The sequence below is a fragment of the Gallus gallus genome, chromosome 21 (assembly GCF_016699485.2).
Source record: "Gallus gallus isolate bGalGal1 chromosome 21, bGalGal1.mat.broiler.GRCg7b, whole genome shotgun sequence".
Classification (NCBI taxonomy): domain Eukaryota; kingdom Metazoa; phylum Chordata; class Aves; order Galliformes; family Phasianidae; genus Gallus; species Gallus gallus.
Genome location: NC_052552.1, coordinates 3,854,565 through 3,869,443, shown reverse-complemented (window position 1 = coordinate 3,869,443; position 14,879 = coordinate 3,854,565). Strand labels below are relative to the sequence as shown.

At 54.7% G+C, this 14,879-nt stretch overlaps 1 protein-coding gene across 1 annotated transcript in view; it reads left to right on the top strand.

Annotated features, from left to right (window-relative positions):
• Positions 1-825: 825 nt before the first annotated feature.
• CASZ1 (castor zinc finger 1) overlaps positions 826-14,879 on the top strand; it is a 47,854-nt gene continuing 33,800 nt past the window's right edge. Inside the window, 4 exon segments of the mRNA XM_046903262.1 lie at positions 826-1,207; positions 3,461-4,018; positions 9,101-9,941; positions 12,021-12,089. Of these exon segments, the coding sequence (XP_046759218.1) occupies positions 904-1,207; positions 3,461-4,018; positions 9,101-9,941; positions 12,021-12,089 (1,772 nt within the window). The 5' untranslated portion in view covers positions 826-903.

Genomic DNA, 14,879 nt, shown 5'->3' with positions numbered 1-14,879 from the left:
CTGGGCTGGCGCAGGGCCCCGGTGCCAGGGGAGATGTACCTGCAGGGGCTGTGCCCGGCTGCCATCCGCTGCTCTGGGCATGGCTGGGGCACGGCTGCAGCTTTCTGCTGCCATGCTGGACTCGCACCACAGTGGTTAAAAAAAGAAAAGGCCCGTGCAGCGTGTGGGCCCTTCTTCCCTCCCCCTCCCCGCCCCAAATAATACTGTTAATAATTAATCGAATGAGAGCTTGCAGCTCCTGGAAAGCTGGCGCTGGGACCTCCCTCCTGAACGGAGCTGCTCAGCTGGGCTGAAAACTCTTCAATAAGAATATGAAAGCTCCATCTGTTCGAGGCGCCCAGCCCTCTGAAGTGCCGCTGTGCTGGCCCTCCCCACCCTGTGCCCCATCCCATGGCACAGCCCTCAGCCCTCCTGCCCTGCCCCATTGCAGGGGGTCCCCACCCCCGGGCTCGGCACCCCTCTCTTCCACACCGGGGTTCTTTGTCCCCAACCCAAAGCGCTGCTGGGCCTTGTGCTCCTCCTTGAAGGGAGCCATGTCCCAGGGATGGTGTGGGGCGGCCGGTGTCTGGTGGCAGGGCGTGGGGAGGGGGCGCCAGGCGTGCTGCCGGTGGCATTGTTTTCAGAGGAAGCACTCAGTGTAAATAGAGCATGTGGGAGAGTTCGTCCTGGGCAGAGATGAAAAGTCCCCGTGACAGGCTCAGGTTATAAATGGCTTCCTCGGATTGATGCAAAATCAAAACATTTCTATTTGGAAGAAGAAAATGAAGGGGGATGTTTACTTAGCGGGGAATCTTTAAACAGCACTGTGTGGACATGGGGTGACCTGGAGGGTTGTGGGGAGGGGAGTGGGGCAGGGACTCCTGGATCCGGGGCCCTCCTGCTGCACCCCTACCTGGCCGTGCAATGATGCTCTGCTTTCCCAGTGCTATTCTCAGCCCCAGTGCCGTTCTCAGTGGTTCTCTGCCAGCCGGGTTTCCCTTCTCTGTTGGAAGTTGTCGGCCTAAAGGAGAAATGCAGATACTGCCAATGTCCCTGCTGCCCCAGAGACGAGGAAATTGGGGATGGGGAGATAAAGGGATGGGCTGGCTTGCTGAGAGCTGGCAGCAAAGTTGGCAGGAGGATTGGGGAGCTGATTCCCTCAGGCACAGGCACAGGTGGGATGGAGAGATGGCCTCTGGGAGGGTTGGCTTTGTGGATCATGGGAGAGGTAAGTTTTCTAAACTTGCTTTATTTTTAACTTAGACTTCACAGAAAGATGCTCGGATTGTAAAAGAAGAGCCACGCCGTGCTAAAAATAAGCAGTCAAGCACAGGAGAGGGGACAGGAGAGGTGCAGGAGGGAAGGGCAGGAGCTGGGGGGCAGAAGGACAGGACTGGGGTGTGTGAGCCACGGGGCCAGGACTAGAAGACAAGTTGCAGGCTCCCTGGAGCTGCTGCGTACGCAGCAAGTGCAGCCTCGGGAACGTCTGCTCCCCTCTTCCTTTGGATAAATATTTATATATTCATTTGCTGTCTGGTGCGTTCACTTGGCTGCTCACCTCCAGCCCAGCATAAGGAGACCTGCCGTGGCTGCAGGGTGAGGGCAGTGGGTTCCTGCGTGCCTCCCTCCCCGCACCCATCCCGCTGGGTGTCCCGATGGCCAGCACGGGGAAGCACCGGGGTCATTGGCTGCCCTGGCCCCGGCCACCTGCCCCACCGTGCTGCTGGCCCCCCGCCGAGTGCACACAGTGAGCCGTCAGGGTCCTGGCCGGGCTCCAGCTGGAGCTCACAGCAGCCTCCCCACAGTCCCAGAGCGGTACCACTGCGCACGGGAGCGGCCGGCACTTTCTGCCCTAAATAGAGTGGGAATGTGATGGGAAGGGAAGGTGCCAACACACAGACTTCGGCAGCATTGCGAGCGCCCATCTGTAGGCACGAGGCTGTGTGCAGGGGGGGATGTGTGAAAGGGAGACACGTGGGGAGGTGTGCGGGGGGTGCCTGGGGGAGATGGGATGCTGTAAGCCACGCGTGCATGGCTCGCACCTGCTGCTGTTGCAGGCACATGGCTGGGAGCAGCTCTTGCTCCTGCAGGGGCAGGGATGCAGTTGGGGCAGCCGGTTTCAGAGGGGGGGGGTGCATTTGGGAGCGCAGGAAAGCATTTTGCCTCACTTTGCGTGGGAGGCTGATAGATTCGTCAGGGGGGTATTCCTGCAGCCCGTGACGGGGAAGCGTGTCTGAAGCTGTCAGGAGTTTACGCTAAGCAGCCACTCTCTGGCTCTTGGACAGCAGGTCTAAAGTTTCAGTGTGTTTGTATTGGGCTGTCATGTTACGGGATTAGGGGCTGTCACGATGGCTTCTGGGTGCATCGTAGGGGGTCTGATTAATCTCAGCGTGCTTCTGTGGAGCAGCACCTCCCTGTCGCAGCGTGCAGGGACCCGGCAGCCCCTGCTGACACTGCGGGCAGGGCTCTGCCTTGGGACCCATCGCCCTGCTCACTGAGTGCCTCTCACAGGGACCGTAAATAAAAAGAGAGATGAGACAACGCAGCTGCTTTAGAGTCAGGTTTTTGTTGTGGCTTTTTTCTTTCTTTTTTTTGCTGTTGTTGTTTTTTTTTTTTTTTTTTTTCTTGAGATTGAATCTTGTTAATTGTTGGTGCGGTGCAATTATGTGAGTGACTCCATGATAGGGACCGTTCAGTTCAAGCTTCTCCATGACCTTGAAGTTAAGACCTCACCTTCTTCCTTTCTCCCCCCCCACTTTCTCTCGCCCCTCCTTTACTAGCTGTCACATATGAATAAACTACATTAAAATAACAAACCTCCACTAATTAGCTGATTGTGCTGGGAAGTGTGAGAGCAGAATTTCCTGTGTGTGTGAGAGCAGAGCAGGCAGTCACAGGGGCTGATCAGCTGATGCCACCCCAGGCGGTTTGCTCCCATTCAGCTGCTTCACACCCAGCCGAGCTCAGCACAGTGCTCCCATCACCCAGATGGGTTCTCCCTACTCCTTACTGGTTCTCTGCTCTCTGTACTGGTTCTCCATGCCCCTTATTGGTTCCCCACTGAGCCTGTAAGTAAAGGCCACAAAGTGAGCTCCTCACCACCCGTTCCATGGGAAGCCGTTGCACGTGCTTGGAGCTGTGTCATTCTGGGGATGGGGCTGTGGGCAGGTGGTGCTGCAGGATGAAGGATGGAGCAGCAAGGCTTCCAGCAGGCCAGTCTGTACTGCATTCACCCGCCTGAGGTGTTGGGGCTTTCTGAGGCAAGCCCAATCTCAGCACCAGCTCCAGCCTCCATTGAGGCCCTCTGTTGGGGACAGAGGTTGGGAGCGCCAACTCTGCAGCCTGAGCCTCAGAGCTTGGGAAGAGTCCATCCCATCCTTCCTGGGACAGCTGCGGCCTGTGTGAAGGCCTGTGGGCTGGGAGCGGCCATTTCTGATCCCTCTAATGCCCTTCCTCGCTTCTTTCCCCTCTCTCCTTCCAGCTGAAAGAACTATATGCACTGACGCAACCTCAGGAAAACCCACAATGGCTGCCAAGCGCAAAGGCGGCCTGAAGCTAAATGCAATCTGTGCCAAGCTGAGCCGCCAGGTTGTCTTCGACCACGGGGGAGCCGAGCAGGCGCGTGCGGACAAAGGGCCGCAGCGGGAGAGCAGCAACAAGGACCTGCCTCAGCCCGGGACCAAGGAGCCAGGAACTGAGTTTTCAGACGGACTCAGCCACGTGCAGAAGATCGAGGAGGACAAGAGGAGGGAGGTGATCGAGAAGTGGGTGAACGGGGAGTACGAGGAGCCTTTGCTGGGGCGGGCCGAGGGCAAGGAATGTCGGGGCGCCGAGGGTGCGGAGGTGCCGCCTGAAGGGGTCTACATGGTGCAGCCCAAGGGCTGCAGCGACGAGGAGGACAACGGGGACGAGGCAGACGCGCTGCGGGGCTCGCAGGATGGCACCTTCCTGGACGACAGGGATTCCGACGGGGCAGCCTCCAAGGATGACGCCTACCGGGCCTCCAGCGAGGCGGCCTCCAAGCTGGGAACCACCTCAGGTAAGGCCCTGCTGCCCGTCCCTACACGGGGCAGTGACTTGGCCACTTGTTTCAAGGGAAAGGCCAAGCTTCTGCTGGCTGTGTCTGCGCAGGAGAGGGCTGGAGACCCCAAGTCCCCTATCAGAGGCCTGCCTGGCTGCTCTTGGGAGTGTGACCATTTTGGCTCTGCTCCACAGTACCCTCCCTGAGTGGGGTGGATGTGTCTGGGTCTCTTCCCAGACCACAGATCCCATGATAGAGTAGATCTTCCCTAGGTTTGTTCTCACATAGAGCGTGTAAGCATGCTCGTGCCCACCAGTTGTACCTTACCCAGCGGCGATACCCTCTGAGCTGAGAGCTGACCATGGGACCCGAGGGCTGTGTCAAACAGAAACCTCGAACAGACACCCAGCCCCTCACCCAGCCATGCTCCGTCACTGCTTTCCCTCTTCCCCAGTGGCTGCTGCCACCCAGCATTGGCCCCTCCGCAAGGGCTGCCCTGGCACTCCTGCCTCATTAGGGGTAACACACAGCAGCTCCATCTCCTGCCCAGCAGAGCTGCTCTTCCCAAAACTGTGCAGCCCCCACCTCTGTACTGCGCACTGATTTAGGGGCCATTGCAGTCTTCTCCCAGCCTGCATATGCATTTCCTATTTTCAGATAGTTTGTATCTTATTCCTTTACCTCATTCAAAATCTGTGTTCAGCCGCAGCTACTGGGGAAAGCCCCAGCTGAGTTTCTTGTTCATTTTCTGATACGCGGGCCCCCAGATTGATTTTTCGGGGCCATGTTAGCGCTAAGCCTCGATAGAAGCTTTGGACAGATTGAATTCTCTCTATTAGGGCAGCAGCTCCCTCCCCCTGATTTGTCACTCGGCTGGGTTGGATCCGTAATTGAAAGATCCCCCCCTAATCTGCTCCACCTGTGTGCACCCCTCCCCTGATCTCAGCACTTTGTGAATCCATCAAACTTTCCTCCTTTTGTGTGTGCCTGTGTTTTCCTCCTCCTGTTAATAATGCAGCCTAAACTCATCTCCGTCTGTCCGTTCCCCTTCTGGAGAGGCACATTCTCTAGTCTTCACGAGTTCAGTGGCAGCGCACATAATTATGCATATAAGATATAAACAGAGCTGTTTAATTATCCTTCGCCACATCAGTGACAGAGTAATTAACAAACATTGCAAGATCAATGAGGAAAAGTGTGACCTTCAGTTTCCTTTGATAGGAAAGCCCTTGTCGTTCCCAGACACAAGGTGATTGTGCCTGGACTCAGTTTTCAGTTTGTTTTAATTCCCTTTAGCCCACATTTGCAGCTTTTATTTGCCATGAAAACTAAGAGGAGGGGAACCTAGAATGTCAAAATACATTGCCAACCTGTGGAAAATGAGAAGGAACTGAGGCTTTCTGTCAGGTAGGAGTTGTCAGTGATGTGCCTTTCTTGGGCTGTGCTGTCAGAGGATTGCACAAAGATCTGTAAGCCGTCACTGGGGGGGGGACAGGGGGCAGGTAATGGCACGTGGGGCTCACATATAGAGCCACTCGGTGTTTGATGTGCAAAGGACGTGCTGCCAGGTCTTGACTGTGTGCTTCTGGAAGCCCAGTGTAAATGTTGATGGCAGTGATTCCCTGGAAAGCACAGTGTGAAGGATCTCTTGTGCTGGAGGGGACAGAGTATTCCTGCCTCCCGTGTCCCCATCCAGAGTCACGCAGTGGGGCTTGCTGGGCACCGTGCAGGAGTTTGCAGAGGCTTGCTCCACGCTCTTCGGTCCTCGTGCTTTGAAACAAGACAGCTGATGCCCATGTGGAGCATGCACGGACCGAGGAGTCGGTGCTGAGCCTCACACTGTGTGCCTCCCTCCAGGAGCCGCAGAGCTGGCGGCCGGCGAGAGATGTGTGTCAGCCTCTGACCTGCCCACGCACTGCGTTTCCTCATTCATTCACGCACCCTCTCCTGCACCCTGACTGACCCACGCTCCCTACACACATTTATATATAGCATTTACACTCCTGGTACAGGCTCTGACCGGGATCCCTTTCCACAGGGTACTGGGGAGATCTTCCTGCACAGTCCCATGTTCTTCCCTCTGCCCATTACTTACACGCTGGTCTAAAGCGGTCACCAGGAGCTTTCCTGTGTGCGAGATTGCAGAGTTTTCTTTTCTTAGCCTGTGGGCTGTGTCTCTCAGAAAGGGAATACTAGCCTTCAAAATATTCCTTTCAAAGGGAATATTTCTCTTCCACATTTCCTGGGGAGACCCCACTTGGAAGAATGTGCATGCCAACTGCCAGTTTCTCTTGCGTTATCCTATCGCCCCCAGATTTCCACGTCCCCCTCCTGAGCAGGATAAAGGACAGAGCCCTGGCTGGGATGCCCCATCCCCCAGGATCCAGACCTTGCTCTCCATTTGGGCTGTTTTGCTTTTCCTTCCATATATAGTGTGCTGCTGCAGGCTATTTTTAGCCCCTTTTTTGCTAGCTCCGGATCCTTTGTGATACGATAGCTGCTCTGAGACTCGCAGATCTCTGCTCTTTGGCAATGCCCACAAATGGAGAGCGGCAGCGAGGGGAGAGGGAGCCCTTTTGTTATCACACAGAAGGGGAGAGAAAAATGCGATGCAGGGGGAGGGCTGTGCACTTTGCACGGGGATTTGTTTCTCAACCGCTGTCCTTCTGCTTCACTTCTGCCTGCACAGGGCATGGGAGAGCTTTCTGTCTGCTCAGTAACAGGAGTGGGTTGGAAGGGTCTCGGCCTGTCTGCCTCCAGCAGAAGAGCCCCCCCAGCCTTCTGCCTAGCTACAAAAACATGGAGGTTGTCAGGGCTATAGGGGGGTGTTGGTGGGTGAGTGGAGGTGTGCTCTCTGGGCAGTAGGAGCTGGCCAAGGTTCCATCTCAAACGTGGATGAGAAATGACAGCAACGCTCCCAAAGCCGTTCATCGGGGGAGGTATTGCAGTCATCCAGAACCAAACCTGAGCAAGGGAGACAGACAATGCAGGATGTTCTGGGGATTAGATCCAGGGTGCTGAAACCTGAGCTCATGCTCAGACTTTGCAAAACTCATACAAAGATCTGAAAGCTCACCCTTCCCAATGGTCTTGGGTTGTGCATCTGAATTTTGCACCAATCTGGCCACATGGGTACAAGGCTTGTTACTGGGCTCTGTGGGGCTGATTCTTTGTTTAACACCCCTTAACGTTAATTGTGACCCATGAGGCTGTGCAAGGACCAAAAGCTACAGCTGAAGCCCCCACCTGCAGGGGCACTGTTGCCTATTCTGTACCTGTCAGGCTGCCTGTTCTGAAATTGGGCATCCCAAAATCCCGTGCAAGATGCTTGTTCTAACTGCCCAGAACTGGAGGGTGATGTGGGGCTGAAGCAACCCCCAGCACTGGGCAGAGTGCCTGCATCGTGCTGCTTGCAGGCTGCAGCCATGTTCTGCATGCGGCCTTTCTCACGTACCCAGGGAACTGGTGCAGCAGCAGTTCTGCTCTGTGAACTCAGCTGTGTCAAGCAGTATTGACACAGGAATGTGACCCTCGCAGACATGCACATTTTAGTGCCTGTTTGAGGCAGTCTCTTCCTCCTCTCATAGTCCTGTAGAAGCAGATTTGTGCAAGCTGATGGCTGCTAAATTGTGAGATTGCTCATTGACTGGCACTTGTGCATGCAGAAGTGCTTGTGTAAATGCATGCCCAGGCGCGTGGCATTACAGGCAATCAGCTCCCCAGTTCATAGGTCTCTTTTCATGCTTTGGGGCTGTTAACAACTTTTGTGACTCGATGCCTTCTTTTCCAAGGCTGTACTGTCTGGGTCTGAGCTTTGCACAACGTGCCCAGACCCTCCACCTGCTGCCAGTGCCCCTGCTGGTGCTCCTGTGGTAGCCTGCCTACCCCAGAGCTCATGTGAGCGAGTGGAAAGGATGATGGGGGAGGTCTGAAGGACTGCTGCACACAGTAAATCTTTACTCTGCAGGAGAAAGCAAGAGAGAGAGGAGGAGGAGGAGGAGGAGAAACGCTGTGTCAGACTGAAGCCCAAATGAGTCCAAGCTGCCGCGTCAGAACAATCTGTATTTCCTCTTTATACTGATATTGGGTGACCTCCAGATGTGTGTTCTTTCCCTCCTGGTGGCCCAGGAAGGGGAAGAGGGCAGGGAGAGAACCCAGGAAGAGTTTTTGCCCAGTCTCCTGGTGCCCCCAAGGCAGAGCAGCCCCTCCTTCCCACTCCCTGCAGGGAACAGACCTCCTCTCTCTCAAGCCCACATGGGGAGCTCATCTGTCTTCAGCCCAAACGCTGATGGAGAGAGTGCTGCATCCATTTGGCACCTGCGCAGGCTTTCCCCTTTCCTTGTACTGCTAGCCGTTCTTGGCTGCTCAGGATGCAGCCAGTAGGTTTCCACTGCCCTCACTGAGCTGCTGTCCCTTGGCGTGTAGCGAGGAGGAACTCCCCAGTCCTTGGAAGAAAGCTGGCTGAAGAGAACAGCCAGGGGAGGGAAGGACTGCAGCGACCACAGGAACCATCCTGTCTTTGTCTTGCCTTCTCCACTCCTTCCCCCCTCTCCTTCCCACAGCTGCTCAGGCATGCAGCCCTACCTTCGTTCATGCCCACCTCTTCTGCCTCCCTTCCCCGCTCAGCACCGCCCCACTCTGCCCTCTTCCTCTGCACCCTTACGGTCACCAGCACTGCAGCCTGTCCTCCATGGTCCGTCCGTGCACACACACACACTCACAAGGACAGAACCGCATAAACCTCAGCATATTGGCATTGGTCTCACTTCCAGTAAAATTACTTTTTCTTCATATTAGGCCAAGGCGAGAGTGCAGAGACATTTATGAAACTTTGTTTAATGTACTGAAAAGCCATCGGCTAGAACATTTAGGAAATTGATTTTCCTGGCATTGATGAACTCTTTTTATTTTACCCCAGTATTAATTACTTTTTTTTTTTAAACAAATTAATTTAAGAGTCGTAAAACCTAACAAGTGAGCCAAACGTCAGTAGATCATGCTCCCCTCTCCTCTTGCTCCCCCTCCTCGCTACCAGTGCTGGTACGGGAGGAGAAGAAAAATCAGCCCCTTGCATGACTCTCTCCCTCTGGTTCTCTGCAGGGGAAGCTTCGTCGCTGCGAGATTACGCCGCCACCACCATGAATGAATTCCTGGGCATGTTTGGCTACGATGACCAGAACATGCGGGATGAGCTGGCCCGCAAGATCAGCTTCGACAAGCTGAACGCTGCTACCTCAGAGGCCACCGCGGCTGCAGCCTCTCTCCCTGGCGAGGATGCCATGAGCAAGCGAGCTCGATTCTCCAAGTACGAGGAGTACATCCGCAAGCTCAAGGCTGGAGAGCAGCTCTCCTGGCCCATGCACTTGGCCAAATCTGAGGAGCTGGGCTCCAAGCTGGGCAAAGAAGCTTCCTCGGTGCTGGCACAGCCCATTCGGCTCCCAGGTCCAGATGCCTCCATGCTGACGGAGACCAAAGCCACCATCCTGCCGCTGCCCTCGCCCAGCAGTTCCCAGATGCAGGGCCTGATGTCACGGGCCTCCAAATACGACTTCTTCATTCAGAAGCTGAAGACGGGTGAGAGCATCAGGCCACAGAACGGCAACACTTACAAGAAGGCCTCCAAGTATGACCTAGAAAACGTCAAGTACTTGCACCTTTTCAAGCCTGGGGAAGGCAGCCCAGACATGGGAGGAGCCATCGCCTTCAAGACAGGCAAGGTGGGCCGGCCTTCCAAGTACGATGTGAGGAACATTCAGAAACTCACTCAGGTGAAAGCTCCAACACCCAGCCTGGCCCCTACTCCTCTCGCCAGCACCCCCAGCAGCGCTCCCATGGCTGGGCCCGAGCAAGCCGTCTCCTTGCCATTCAACACTCCCGAGTACCTGAAGTCAACTTTCTCCAAGACAGACTCCATCACAACTGGAACAGTCTCTACAGTGAAGTAAGTGTCCTCCCACTGTTCTTAGCTTTGTGTTAGGGGGCGCGTGGGTCAGTAGCAAATCTTAGTCCGTGTGCTGATAAATACGTAAATACTGCACTATTAATGAGATGTTTCTCTTTGCTCTCTGTGCCTGCTCCTCTGTCACGCTGTCCATCTCTCTTTGTGTTACTTGTGCTGAGGATGTGGCCTGCCCTCAGCAGTCCCAGCCATGAATCCAGAGCCTGCTAGCTCCTGGGCTCGAATGCTGAAAGGAGAGATAAGGGGACGTGGTGCTGTCAGCGCTCTGAGGTCAAGATCATAACTGCTTCCTTCCCTCTTCCTCCAGTGCCCCAGGCAGTCAGCCATGCTCTGAGAAACCGATTCTGGCTTCCATTTAACTCAGTGGCAAAACTCTGCTGAGTGATAGAGAGGGAGCCTTTGTATGTCCTAGAACGTCCCAAACATTTCGTGCCTAATTCCCATTGATTTTATAGGAATTAGGCATACACATACTTTTATGGGACTGGGCCTGTGTCTTCTCAGTGTGCTTGTTCCTGGCACAAATGGATGTGATTCAGTTACCCTGCAGACTGGGCAAACTCATTAGCCCAAATACCACTAATGACCTCTTACACATTGCTAGCAGTCTCTGCAGTGATGCCACTGACTGAATGGAGATAGCCAACGGCCTTGCCAAACTTTGGATTACTGTGTAGTTTGGCTTCCCAAGGTGGTAGCTGTTGAAAAGGTGCACACATACCCAAGGGGCACAGACACAGCTGCATGGTGCGTGGACCAGGGATGACTGTGTTTAAATGCCGTGGGGCAGTGAGAGTGCCAGGGCTGATAGGGGTCTTTCTGTCATGAAAATCTCCTGAAAAAGAGTCAAACTGCCTAAAAAAACTTCTGATTTTACATGCCACTGATTTATCAGTGCCACGTTTCCCAACTGGAGGGCAGAGCTGGTGATCCTGCCTTTGTGTGAGGCAGCCATGCCCCAGCTGCTTGCAGACAGATGTGGGAACTCTGTGGTTAGGGTCAAGAAAGGGTAAAAGATTATTATCTAGCCCCCCGCGCAAGAAGAACCTGGTACGTGCTCCAGATGGCAGGCAGGGACTGCTATTACAAAAAAACACGGCTGTAAATATTCCTGTAGGCACCGTGCCTTGTTGTGATGGGTGACGTGGCCAGGGGCTCTGTGCCTGCAGTCTCCTGAGCATTCAGCTGCACGGTGGCCACTGCAGAGTGGTGCATGGAGGCTGTGAGCCTCCGTCTGCCCGGAGATCCCAGTTTGATTTCCTGTCTCACGCTCACTTCCTGCTGCGTGCAGATGGGGTGTCAGCACCTTGGTGATCGTGGTGACCCTCCTCTTGCCACAAGACTTCCTTGGCTGGGGTATGGTGATTGGGCTGCAGGAGGAGTGGAGGGCAGCTGAGTCTTCAGCGTGGCTGTCCCCGATCTCCTCATCTCACATGGAGCTCAGAAGTACCTCTGGTCCTTCTCCAGGCTGCTTGCTAGAGACAGGCTTCTGTGGTTAAAGAAGGCAACCTGCTGGTTGTGCTAACTGCTCTCTGGGACCTGGCTTCCCATTCAGTTCCCACTGAGACCCAGTAACCTGGCAGGAATTACACATATCCACGTATACCACAGGTTGAAACTCTCTACCGTTCAGTGCTAGGAACTCATCTACCTGCTTTGAGTGAACCCTGGGCAAAGGTGTCCTCGTTGAAACCACGATTATGCTGATGGGCCAGTGTGTCTCAGGTGGGCTTAGCCTGCCCGTGGAGCTCTTTTTCCTCTTGCAGAACTCAGCAAGGATGTAATTTTTATCTGTTTCCAACTGGTGCCAAGTAACCCAAGCTCGTGTGGCATGGGTGTTCGGTTGGTTTTCAGTGATTAAAATAAATGCCTCTGCTGCCCCATCTGTGTAAATATGGGCAGTGTTGCAAGGTGCTTTGGGGAGGCCTTTGTCTTCATGTGGCCATCCCTGGTTTGCAAATGGTGTGTGGTCATCTCCCTCCTGGTGTGTGGTGCTGTGCAGAAGCGAGGAGCCGTGCCTGTCCCTGCTGCTGACCAGCTCTGTCCTCTCTTTCTCCCTAGGAATGGATTACCTACTGACAAACCGACCGTCAGCGAAGATGTAAATATTTACCAGAAGTATATTGCCAGGTAGGCAAAACTGTCTTCTTTCTTGGAGAGATGGCTGGGAGAAAGAGGGTGGAGTGGGGCTGGGAGGGATGAGGTTTGTCCATCTGGCCCAAGTGTTCAAAACCTGCCGTTGGCACTTCCATTTCCCTCTGGCATCTGCGCTCGCTCTGTTCCCCTGCTTGGGATAGCAGTAGCTGTGAGAGGTGTACAGGCGTGCCAAGAGTGTGCTCGGCTCCCCAGAGCTGCTAGACTTGTGACAAATAGTGGAAAAATGTTTCACTGCAGAAGCCTGTGATGTAAATGGGAGCGCCGTGTCTCAGCTGTCACTCTGTGCCCGGTGCTGTGCCAGCTCCAGCCTCTTCCCCCGCTGTGTCCGTGCCCACTGGAGGCAGAAGGACATCTCGCCCTAAGAGCCAAGGCTGGGAGGAATCCACGAGGGAATTGAGTTTGGGCAAGGCTGAGCACCGGTGGGGACTATTCTGCAGCTCTGTTATTTGAGAACCCTCCCTGGCTGTGTGCAGGCTGGGGCACCTCAGCTGAGCTCTGGCCAAGCAGGAATGAGCAGTGCTGAGACGGAGCCCAGGCTGCAGTGGTGGCACACAGTAATGCCATCAGAGCCAGAGGGACAGAGGAGATTATTGCAGAACACCTGCCTGCTTTGGAGCTCAGCAGCCTCTGCTCCCAGCCCCTGAATCCTCCCTTGGTGCTGTCAGGGAGCTCACTGTGAGAGCCCCTTGTGTACAGAGCCACACCAGCAAGCACTTCTCTCCACAGATACAACTGAAGGATTTGTTCCCACTGGCACATGGGGAACAGGAGGGGAGGGGAATGTGCACTGTGCTTCCCCATCTTGCCTGAGTCTGCGGGGGCTCCCCAGGGGAGCCAGCTGCTGGGGAGCTGCAGGGAGGGTTTGGCACATGGGCAGGGCAGGAGGGTGGAAGCAAGCGATGCCCCTGGAGCCCTTTTGCCCGCATGCCTTCTGTAGGAGAAGGGGGGCAGGAGGCCACTCGCATGCAGCTCCTCTGGTGCACACAGCAGCTCACCGCCTCCTGGGAGGGCACAGGAAGGAAAGAGGGCTTTGGGCCCGTGGCTGCACGGCGCAGAAGGAGCGGCGCCCCTTTATTGCTGAGACGGCTCGGATTCGCTCAGAGGCGATGCTCTCCCTGTGTCCCCAGCTCCCCTCTCACACAGCCCTGCTCGAACCCCACACCGCATCCACTCCTCGGAGTGCTCGGCGAGCCCCTTCCCCTGGGCAGGTAACCGAGCAGGCTGCTGAGACAGCTCAGGGACACCACATCCTGCTCAGAGAGCTCCGCAAGCCGCCCGCTGGCAGCCCAGCCACATCCCTTCCATTTACACACAATTTTAAAAACAGTTCTAAGCCTTAAAATGAGGGGGGGGGGGGGGGAGAAAGAGAGAGACACGACACTGTATGTCTGCGTTGCATAATTAGCTTAATGAGTTTGCCAAAGCCACTGCCAAAAGCTGCCCAGGGATAATCCATTCTCTCACACAACAAAACAAAACCTCTTACTTAGCTAGTTTGGGGTGGGTTGGGTTTTATTTTATTTTTTGTTTTTCTCTCTATTTATAATTAAAAAAAAAAAAAAAGACCACAGAAAAAAAATTATTATTATTATTATTAGTGCCTCAGCAGATGGTGCTTCTGGCAGCACTTGCTTAAATATTTATTTCTGTGTGGGTTTCCTCCCCCCCTTGTAATTGGGGTGGGTTTTTTTCTTCCTTCTTTCACATCATCGTTACGGGGTAATGAGTCTGTAAGCACTCACTAAGCGTGCTGACTCCTTTAGTTATTATTTCTATTATTATTTATTTATCCTGGGTTCTCTTTCTAACTCTTGTCAGATCAAGAGTGGTTCTTTGGCCAAAAAAAAGAAAAGGCGCAGAGATTAAAGTGAGGGAAGGGGAGGGAGGTGTACAGTGAAAGCAATCCGTGCCTGTACGCACAGCATAGGAGTTTGGATTTGCACATCGGCGTGATGAAATGGCCTGAGTTTGCAGGCAGGTGTGTGTGTGTGCTCACACCTGTGTGTGCATGGAAATGGTGCGGGCGGTCATGTAAATGAATCGGGGTGTTGATGCAGCTCGGAGCGTGTGCGTGGAGATGGGCGCGCGCGTATGCGTGTAAGTGAGTGTGTGCCGGGTGAGCTTTCCTGTTATGAAAAAGCTAAACAGCTGCTGCGCTTTAAAAATTAATAGCTTTGAACTGTTTCAAGTGTCAGAAGAAACACAGGATAAAGATAACCCTTTAGGAGCCTCGCCCTGCAGGCTGAAGGAGCAGCCCGTCCCCTCCGAGCTGTGTGTGCTGCCTCCATCCTTCCCCCAGCACCCGGCGTGCTCGGCTGCCTGCGGAGTTGTTTGGTGTCCGGCCCTTCTGCTGCAGCTGGCATCTCCTCTGCCTTTGCATCCTCACCCTCAGTGCTCCTTTGGAGAGCTCTGCCTGGGCTCTGCCCTTTCCCAGGTGTCCCTCTGGCCCGCACACGCCATCTCCCCAGCCCTGCACAGCCCTTTGCTCTCCCCGTGCCATCCCGCAGCTCCTTGGCCTTCCCACAAGCCCCAGACCAGCAGGACCAGTTCCCTCAGCACTGCTTCGTGCCCTCTGTTTGCGCAGCCAGCGTTGCTGTTTGCCTCGTGGGTTGTTTCTTCTCCACTGCCGGGGTTTGTTCCAGTTTCTCAATCACCTGTTCTGACGTGATCCCGATTTCCTGCAGTATTTCTTCTCCTTCCCCAGGGAAGGGCATGTCTGCTCCTGGCATCTGTCCCTGTCTCCCTTTGTGAATGCCGAGGAAA